We start from the raw sequence: 10,794 nt of genomic DNA on the forward strand, positions 1-10,794 counted from the left end.
TCAGACATGTTAACTTTATCTAGAAAACCACTGAATTAGAGGGATTTAACCCTCGAGCTTCTGCCCATAATGAAGCTTTTGATTCTCACTCATCGTTTGATTTCAAGCCTGAAATGACCAAACTTTGAAATGTTCAAGAAAATTTTCCCGAATCGTAACTTTTACTCATTCAAATCATCTTAGTTGTAATTTGCAGTTTAACTATTTGTGCTGCAAATCTGCTTGTCTTCTGTGGCATCAGCATGAAAAACTAATGAACTAATTTTAATAAAGAAGGTGCAGAAAGAAGATAAATGTGGTGCATTGAACAGTTGAACAGCTGTAAATGACTCAAAATATACATATGCATTAGTATATAGTTGCATTAATTTAAGATTTAATCAAATTTAATGCCTGTATACCACTTGTGAATCAGCTTTGGTTTCGTGGAAAGTTGCATTAAAGGCGCATCCATGTGTCAAGATGCTCCCAGAATTCCCTGCGGCCTGGAAGAGCGTGCGCGCCGCCGTCTGCAGGCCTCTCTTGGAAACGGGGAGTCTTGTTTTCCAGAATGCCAGACTGTTCGTGTTTGCAAATGTCAACATTTGTAAAAGCCGTTGTTGAGCTCCAGCAGACTGAGGGCCCCAGAGGGATTAGAGGAGGCTCTGTTTACCTGCTCTGAGGAATGCTGCCCTGCGCGGACGCCTTTGTATCTGACAGGGACCCAAGGTCACAGCGCCGGCAGAGATGGGCCGCTTTGTCCCTCCCTGAAGTTTCCACCTCACAATATCAACAACAAAACACAATGTGGGAGAGCAAAATGGAATTCCTGCTCATGTTGCAACAGTGTTCAGAAAACTCGGGTTCAATGGGCCCTTTTACCTGTGATAAGTCGGAGTGAGGGATGGCTTTTATAGGAGACGTTTCACAACTCCTCTACTGAGCCTGCTCCTCCTCTGGCCTGCACGATGAGCCACAAATATCAGGGAATAACTCTCAGTAAGGTCTCAACTTTGAAATTGTCGTGCAGTGGTCGGATCTCATGGTATAGTGATTGATTTGAGGTTAATTTCAGAAAATTATTAAGAAGTTGCCTCTCTAGATTTGTTATCAAAACACTTTTTTTTTTTTTTATCTTTGATTATCTTATTACTCATTACATCACTTTTAATGCGTAGTAATAGTGCGTAATGCACCTGCAGTTGCGCACCATGCTGCAGTTCCGGGGTCTGACCACACGATGGCGCGCGCGCACCGCGCAGCAGCCGGCGGCGGGACTGTCTGAAGCTCCCGCAGCACTCCTCCACTGCCGGAGGAGGAGGAGGAGGAGGAGGAGGAAGCTCCACGCGGGGAGTAAGTCCCTCTGAAAATACGGGAGGATTATGGTGATTTGTCGGGCCTAAGGAAGCTGCGATCCGGCCTGCTGGGACCGCGGCGTCTCCCTCCATCCCTCCATCCCTCCATCCCTCCATCCCAGCCACACTGATGGAGCGATCTGACCTCCGGGGCCAACAAACACACTGCTGTTTAATCTGTCTGCAGGTTCGGAGTTATTTGCGGAGGGCAGACCTCGTTAAATTTGACATGGGCTCTCAACATTTCGCAAGCACGCAAAAGGCGCTTCAAAGCGCAAAATTTCCCCCCCAAATAGGAGGGTTATTGTTTGCTCGCTCTCCCAGCAGGATCACTTGATTCGATTACCGTGTAAAACGGTTGTTAGATGTTAATTAAAAAATCAACTCAGAAGCTTTCTGCAGTGCAGATCCCATCTCATCCAGCTTTAACTGCACTGCTCATCCCACAAATGCGTTTTCGAAAGGCTTTCCTACATCTCCCCGTTTCTTGTGCCATGTTTAATCTGAATTTTCCTTTTTTTTTCTGGTTTCCCGTGCAGCTCAGTTAACAAAGACATGTAACAACTGCAAGTTTGAAGAGTTTTCTTTATCTCATTTTGTAATAAACATATAAATAATAAACTCTAGACATTTTTGACACATCGCCCTGTTATGAAAGTTAAACTGGTATGGTCTGGCTATAGAGACTATCCAAACTGTGCATGTGCCGCAGGTCATTTCTATAAAACTATTTCCCTATTACAAAATATGAAAAGAAAAATAACATTTTAGTACATTTACGGGAGTTACTTATTAATTTATTTAACGAAACAGTTTCAGTACTACTTTACTGTTACTGAATTGTCAGGATCTGCATTTAATATCTTTTTTTCTCAGAAGAAAACAGGAAAAAATAGAAACACAAAGACACAAAAAATAAAAATAAGCAGAGAATGCAGACACGAGGCAGAATATCTGTCCCTCTCCGACAACTTAAAACAACAGTTTACAAAATAATAAAATTCTTAATAAACCAAAGCAGTACAAGATTTTCCAATACTTTCCCAACTACTGTATTTAAATTAAAATATATTCTCATATCTTACACTATTTCAAATAACGAAATGTGATTCGGTAGCGATCTGTCAAAATCTAATTTACAATTCTGTGTATAAAAATATAATTTATGGAACCCCACGAAGTTTGTTCTCCCCAAAATATAACAGTCAGTTGCACATTTATGCACATATGAACATTACAACCTGTCAAAGTTAGCTCCGTTCTACATGATCTTCTTTCACTTTGCGACATTTTTTAATCTTTTTTTTTTCATTTTTTACACTTTTTTCTCGTTGTTTCTTTTTCTTTTTTCTTTTTTTGCATTTGAGATATACAAAAATAGATTATGCACAATTTGCTGCTCACACCGTTTCATAATCCATTAATGTGACAGCAACAGAGTTCACATGAGAATAAATTATTCAAAAAGAAACTTTTTTTTTTTTTAAGGCTCCATTCATTCTTTGAAAGGGGGACACATCATGGAAAAGTCACTCAAATAAATATCCCAACTCCGCTGCGGGCCTTTGTCTCGTTTGTCTTTCTGTTCGTTTTTTTTTTTCTTTTCTTTTTTTTTTTATTATTATTATTATTATTTTATCTTTTTTTTTTTTAATCTACTGAATAGTTCGTGTGTCCTACATTTCAGTCTGGTTCTGTTCCTGGAGCAGAACCTTCAACTCGGGGATACCGACATCCCGAGCGGATGCATGGAGTGGCTGTCCAAGAGCCATGTCCCCAGTCGATAGAGGATTTTGGAGTACCAGTGCACGCCGTCGTTTTGCGCGCCGGCGTGACGCGCGGGCGTGAACAACGACGAGGACACCCAGTGGGCGAGCCTGACGGGCGCCAGGGCCCAGTGCGCCAGGTCGTGGTCCTCGATCACTGCGTAACAGGACACGAGGACCCGGTCCACCACGACGGTCCCCTGAACGGTCACCGGCGCGAAGGAGCCCTCGTGCGTTTCCGTGTAAATCCGTTTTACGACGACGGGAAAGAGTCGACTTCTCTCCGGATCGAACACGAACACGGTCTGTCCGGCTCGGACCTGGCTGGCGAACACGGCGGACATCCTCCCGCGCGCCTCCGCCGTGGAGTTCCCGGGGCCGACGAAGAGCAGATGCGCCGCGGTGAGGCGGATCTTCTCCCCCGTGGCGGTTTCGATCACGTGGAAGAGCCTCTGGGTGGTCGAGTCCCGGTCCAGGAACATGATGAACTCGGTGTAGGTCGGGTTTCCGTGCTCGTCCGCCGCCAGCACCGCGTCCCCCGGCTGGAGGTCCCTCACCGCCTTGCTGGTGCCGTCCTGCAGGGTGACGGTGGAGGAGCCCGGGAAGCAGCCGCCGGACTTTGCTGCCACTGAATTTTCTGTTAAAATAAAACATTTGCACGTCAAAACTCAATCATACATCCAGAAATGCTTAGTGGGTCATTTGCATCTTATGAAATATCCCAAATCGCCTCCTTTTTGAAGTTTTTCATCACTTCTTTTTGGACTTTTCGAATAATATCACAGGTGTTTTGAGTCATTAAAGTCCAGGACAACCGTTTCCCTCGACTTTTTTTTAAACTTGTATTTGTATTTTTGGTGCCTCCACACATCTTGGTGGGCCATATGCATTTTTGCATAATGATGCCTGTCGGCTCCTTCATGCCAGATGCGTATTGGCTCAGCCCACGTTGTCTGAGACGAGAAAAACTGAAAGCCTTGGCTCATCTATTCTTAATTAAAAAAAAAAAAAAAAGCCAATAAAGAGCAGGCATTGTTATTCTAAATCAGCTTGTGGATCGAGCTACTCTCGGTAAAGAACACTTACGCCTTTCCCAGCTACTCTTCCCATATTTACTCAGGTGCAGAAACCTCTATGTGACAATTCACACAAATAGGCGACTCACAACTACTATTTACCCAGTGGAGCCACTTTTCCAAGCCTCTCGAGTTGTAGATTTGAATTTAAATGAGGGCCCGGACTCTTAAATGCTTTCTGTTGTGCAACATCAATGTGCCCCCCTGTCTACCACCTCTCCCTGCTTTGTTGTCAGTCTTGATGACAATAATTTTGGCCTTGGTGGAGCTCTTCACATACCAGTCTCTAGGATCACACTGTCCTGCGCGCACACACACACACACACAGAGGGGGGTTTCCTACTCAGAATTTGGGGGCTTTTAATCTTCTTTTAAGATTCCCGAGCATGAAATAAGGTGACAACTGAAAACCAGATTTACCCCGACCAATTCAACATTGTTCCGCCAAATCCTTTTGGTAAAGTCGCATGACCCCCAATGACACGTCGGCCGAGCCCACACTGTGATCTCCAAACGTGTGTGTTGAATGATAAATAAGGGATTTATCAATAAAGTCTGAGCTGAGAAAAGCGCCACGGTTCATCAATCAGTGCGAAAAAAATTTTTTTTCTAAGCGCAAAAAGGTGTCCTGCAGTGAAGGCCTGGCCGGGTTATTTCAGCCCAAACTGATCCCCACTGAGGCTCTTAGAATTCCTAATTCAATCTTAATGCTGGGACAAATTAAGTGAAGCCACAGAGAGGTGAAACAGATGCTTTTTTTTTTCGTTTCCTCACATAAAGATGGTATAAAAACGCCCTCTAATTCCAAACGATTATCTCACCTAAGTGCAATTATTTTCATTTCCGCGACGAAAAAGCCGGAGAAACTAAAACGATTTGCTTTTTTCTAGGTCACCCTGGAGCAGGCAGCCTTGAGATTGTGGTCGTGGTTCCCACCAGGAGACAGTGTGGGGCGATGTAAGATCAAGAAACACGCTGCATGGGAAATGCTCAGAGCGCCACAGGCTGAGAGGCGCCCATACATCATTCATTCAAATATCTATTCCCAACTTCCCAACACAGTTTAGTCCAAATAAATCATCTGGAACACGTGGTTTGGTTTAGTATTTAAGATGACAATCAATGGGAACTATTTTTGTGATTAATCAGAATTATTTTTGATTAACTTAACGATGCAATTAAACAGTAAGATATATTATTCTGCACATAAAATCACATTTTATTGCTGTTTTAATATCACACGTGCCTTCTTGAAGCACATGTGGGGTCTGATTGGCCACTGCGCAGGTTGCCTTGGACGCACGTGTCCACGGATGGAAAGCAGACCCATGTATGCGTCTTGGGATCAATAATAACTTGAGTTGACTTCATTAAATATTAATTTATTCCTTTCACAAGCAGCTGATGGTTCTGTTGTGTTGGCTTAAACTTTTTTTTTTTTCTGGAGATAAACTCGCTCCTCTGAGCTGCCACTGCGGTTAGACACTAATCTCCCTGATGGGAAAACGCGCCTTTCTTCCAGTGCGCATGGCAGATCCTAAAGTGGGTGACAGTAAGCGCGCGGCAGCCGTACCTGCTTTCACAGAGCAGTGGATGTGGGCTTTGGATTCGTAGTAAACCCAGTCGAAGCCGGCCTCCACCGCCAGCCTGGACAGGGTGCCGTACTTGCTCTTGTCTCGGTCCGAGGTGGTGATGTCCACGGCCCTGCCCTCGTAATGGAGCGACTCCTCGAAGTGGTGTCCGTCCTCGTCCCAGCCCTCGGTGACCCGCAGCTTAACCCCGGGCCACTGGTTCATCACCGAGATGGCCAGCGAGTTCAGCTTGTCTTTACATCTCTGCGGGGAGAAGAAGCAGATCAATGAAACACCTGAGTTGTGTCAGATTGGATCGCATTAGGGGGGGGAAGTGTGGAAAACTCTCCACACTGCATGGCATGGCTACACCAACATGCACACCAACTTGCGCGCAGTTATCTAATAACGATAGGTGATCGATGCATTGGCTGAGGCCTCGCCCACACCTGCACTTCCCTCCCAGCTGAGGTGAAACCCTGGGAGTGAACTGCGGCTCTGATTCTCAATGTGAGCTTGCATTTCTCAGTGTGAGCAGCAGCGTCAGAGGGCACATCTCGGATAAGAAAGCTGCCGATGAAATATTGATAAGGCACTGCATTCGCTTCACTGGCCTATAACATATGGGTCTTCGGTCTTGGAAAGGTGCGAGCAGCGTCCCTTTCCATCCAAAAGTGTCGCGTTAAAGCAACATTAACGCATTATAAATTCATGAGCCTATATTAGGCGGCGAAATGAGCGCGTCGTTTGTTGGCTGGCAACTTGTCTGTTTTCTTTAAATAAATAATTGATATGCAGATGATATGAAGATGATCTTCAAGAGCAGCTGCCTGCCTTAAAATATCTGGAGTTTGTCCTGCAAATGAGTGCGTACGGCACCCCAGCCTCTGCGCTCTCAATGAAGATGCTTGGCCTTCTCCAAGACAACTATTCTCGACGCCGAACCAATATGTCAAATAAAACATCACAAAGAGCCTTTTCACCCCAACGGCGGAGGGAAACTTTCATTATTCTTCTCCTGCAAAGTCTCTGAAACGTGACATGCCTCCTTAAGTCGAGGTGTTTTGGCTGCTGACTGACAGACTTGTGAAATATTCCGCGGACCGTTCGGGGGCACAGAGGAGCGTCTATGTGTGATCCACTGTCCTTCTCCCCTCTGGACAGCCCGGGGGTCTTAAAGTAAGAATGTTCACACAGACCCACAGAAAGTTTCACATATATCAGCCTCTGTTTTATGAGGATATCACACTTGTAGCATGTGTTGAATGAAAAACCCAGGCTGGAAAAAAAAAAAGCCTTCACCATACTGAGTGGGATTGTCAGAGTCAAGAGCCGTAAAGCTTAACCTATTTATTAATTCATTAGGTCGTGTGCCGCAAATCAAGCCAAATTCTGCTCAGCCACCATGAAGCCCAGCAGGGCGCCTTGGACCGGGCGCTTTGTGCTCGGGGTAAAGTTGTTCAACAGCCTGCCTCTTAATCTTTTCACAAATGATTTGGTTAGAGGAAACACTTATCAGCTACCTGTCAGTGCAAACAAGCCGCCAGCGCGTCTCTTTTCCGACTCGTTTGCAGTGTGGGAAGAGACTGCAAGCTCTTAACAGACTGCACTGCAAAAAAAAAGCCACTTTAAAATCACTTTAATCTGACACAACATCTTAGGTTCAGTTTCTTTCAACCAAAAAGGAGCGTCTGACAGCGTGCCTGGCACCGTTTCGAGTGTTTATAAAAAAGGCAACTTAAGTATTTTTGTAATGATCTGATCATTATCTTGTCTTAAAAATAACCACTAAACTCACTGACACCTTATTCTGCTTCATTACTCTGTTGAAATTTCCTGAAACAAGTCAAAGTTCACTCAATCCAAATAGGATTTGTGAGATTTACTAATCCTATTGCTTCACAGGAACCTATATTTTGTGGCTAATCACATTTTATGACTCAACATCAAGCTAGAATTTGTGGATTAGTTGGTGAAAGTGATGCTCCTGTTGAACCCAGGCCCCATTACTCCAGGACACTAACCGTAAATGTCTGGGAAACGCATCTGCTGGCAACTTTCCTGGGAGTGAGCTGTGACTTAATAGTAGGGAAATAGGTGCTTGCTCAAGCGCTCTTTCTAATATACAGGCTTGGCTAGACTTCAGGGAATTGATTGATGGACTGATTTATTGCAAATATCTGACAGAGTCACTTCAGACGCGTGCCTTGATTCATGTATGACTACAGCATCAGTTTTCTAAAAACAAAAGATAACGGGAGAAGTCCAATTATCTCGTGCGTAAAAGTCCGTGCGTAAAAACCACCTGGGCTCCGACAGAAAGTTCTGAACCACTGGAAGAGCGTAAAGCTCATGTGATGATGCTTAAATGTTCAGCAGCTCCACTCATTCTCCTTTTCCAGCTTTTCTGATTGATTTACAGTGTTATGCATGTGTGGCCTCCTGCTGACCAGAGGTCTGAAGTTCAAATTGCGTTTCAGGCGCCATAAAGGGTGTCTCAAAGCCAATTCATCTACGTTTCATACCCCAGTTTGGTGGAAGCTGTTCCCATAAACCCTGTGGAATGAGAACCAGATCATGTAGCATCAACCAAAAAATATTTAGTTAAATGTGGAAAAACTAGTGCAACATCCCCGACAGTCGCAAAAGCAGACCACCAAGTTATGGCAGGTGAGATATTTTAGTCAGAATAAAACCTTTCATGAAGTCCCCCCGCCTCTCTCTCCATGAAAACTATTAGAAGTTGAATTAAAGTATTTCTTTCTTAATGGGTGATTTGGAAGCTCCTTGGCGTCCGGGGGAGTTCCCTCAACCCACACTTTGGGAATCACATCCGCACACAGCTGTAATCTCATGATCCCTGCGTATGAGAACCTATAGGTGTATGACAGATGAGATGTGGGGAGGGCTGAGAGGGGACGCCGAGACCGCACGCACAGTGAATATTTCATCGGAGCTCGTGCTCTTGCATGGTGCGAGGCACGGGTTCAGGGACTCCGGCGCGCGCCTGGCTTCATCGCCGCCGCCGCCGCCGCCGCCACCACCACCACCACCGGCATTTTATTATTACTGAGCCAATATCACCCAAGCGTTTTCAATAATTCACAAGCATCTGAGTGCTAAAAGTCATGCTGAAAAGACGCGGCATGCTGCAGCCTGGAGAGAAATCAAGGCATCTCACCGACGTATTGCGAGCCCAGTCTTATCTGCACAGACTGAGCTGCAAGATTTGATAACTGGCGGGCTCCAGGAGGATGGAGTATTTTAAGAAAGATGTCATCCTTTTTGAAAGCGCACGTAAAAGGCACAATAAGCCCCGTGCGTCTCCTTCCCGTGACTGATCGTGTCCCACCCATTTGTGAAGTCCTGATAGTGTTGGAAACACTCCGAAAGAAATGTTGCTGTGTTCACGCACAGATGCACACCACGCGAAAGGGCTGAATTACAGCAGCCTGTGCAAGAAAATGTCTGAATGAGCCACGCCATGCTTGACTAAGCCCGGCTGTTTGAAGCGTTGCGCATCTCCAGCTTCCAGTGAGGGCTGGAATAAAGAAATGCGCTTTAAAACAAGCTGCGATGTAAAGCTCAAATAGGCAACAAATACTGGAAGTCTTTGCAAAATGCAGTATTATGAGAATGCGGGGCCATAAGACAACAAATACGGCTGCATACAGATACAAATATAGATATGAGGAGAGGGGCACATTAATATTTTAAATATACTGTCACAATCATGAAGGCCGAGTGTCCTGACTGTCCGCCTGCACATCACTTCTCCAGCTGGATTTCTATATTCGCCTCGAGACTGCAGCCTTTGAAAACTCCCATGCCGGTGCATAAAACGCATCTGCTTTTACAGCGAAGTTAAAAGGCTCAGTGTGAAGAGTTCAGCAGCGGGTAAAAGAGACTTCACTTAAGGTGCGCAATCAGTCTGACAAGGAGGTTGTTGCAGTGCGCAGTGATGGTGCGTTAGGAGGAGGAAAAAGAAGAAGAGGTTATTCTGTCTCCTTACCTGAGTCATTAACCTGTCGGCACCGGTGTTCTCCTCATCCTTGAATATGATGTCTGTGTTATAATTGGGAGTCAGTTCTTTAAATCGCTCAGAGTTTCTTGTGATCTTGCCTTCGTATCTGCCGCTTGCCCCGAGGGTCTTCTCCGCCACGTTGGGGATGAACTGCTTGTACGCAAGAGGTGTCAGCTTCTTCGGGTGTCTTCTCCTGCCGTAGCCCCTGCCCGGTCCGCATCCCATCCCAGAGGACACCAAGGACAAGCAGATGAGACCGACAAAAGCGATCTTGGTCCAGAGCAGCATTTTTTTTTTTTTTTTTTTTTTTTTTTTTTTTTGTCCTTTAAGATCTCAAACGAGTCACCGCTGCTGTCTCAGCCGTCTGCCTCTCCCGGCTCTCTCGCAATGTCCTTGTCTCCTCTTTCACTTCGCCTTCGCTTGGTCTCTTACCGCGGCAGGTGCGGAAACGAACGCCTCAGACGAACGGTAATAACGGGGCACACAGAAGGAGGCTTTCTTTAAAAAAAAAAAAAAGTAGTGAGGGAATTAAAAGCCACGGGATCTCTAGTCGAGCTGCAGCCGCTTGTGTGAGGCGACCGCTTTTACTGCTTTGTATTATAGCACCGATCTATAGCAGGGGAGGGACTTGATTGGCTCGCCTAGACAAACCCTCCTGATGTTATCCCACAAAAAAATCTTAAAAGATTTCTTCCACCTGAGGGTCAGCCTGTGTTGCGAGGAGGAGGGGCTGTTCCATGGGAAAACATCAATTATAAACCGTCTCTCCCCCCACCCCCACCACCACCACCACCACCTCCCGTTTGCCAGCTTTCACGGGAAAGGAAGCGCAGACAGCACAACTTACACAGTGCTCAGCTCAAATCTGAGGCAGTGTAGTCAGGTGAAGTGATTTCACCGTGCGTGCGCGCGCGTGTGCGCGCGCGTGGTAATTGAAGTAAGTCTGGAAGAACAACTTTGCGCACATGAAGCGTTTCTCAGGAAAATCAAGCTGCGTCTGAACGCAAACTGCGCACATCTGGA

The 10,794-nt window shown here is 45.7% G+C and overlaps 1 protein-coding gene across 1 annotated transcript; it reads right to left on the reverse strand.

Annotated features, from left to right (window-relative positions):
* Positions 1–1,899: 1,899 nt before the first annotated feature.
* Positions 1,900–10,386, reverse strand: shha (sonic hedgehog signaling molecule a). Its single transcript, XM_030099236.1, has 3 exons — positions 9,760–10,386; positions 5,750–6,011; positions 1,900–3,737 (listed from the first exon to the last, which is right to left on the reverse strand). Exons 1-3 carry the CDS (start codon positions 10,057–10,059, stop codon positions 3,049–3,051), a joined length of 1,251 nt encoding a protein of 416 aa, XP_029955096.1. The 5' UTR covers positions 10,060–10,386; the 3' UTR covers positions 1,900–3,048.
* Positions 10,387–10,794: the final 408 nt, after the last annotated feature.

Source organism: Salarias fasciatus, chromosome 9 (genome assembly GCF_902148845.1).
Source record: "Salarias fasciatus chromosome 9, fSalaFa1.1, whole genome shotgun sequence".
Classification (NCBI taxonomy): Eukaryota; Metazoa; Chordata; class Actinopteri; order Blenniiformes; family Blenniidae; genus Salarias; species Salarias fasciatus.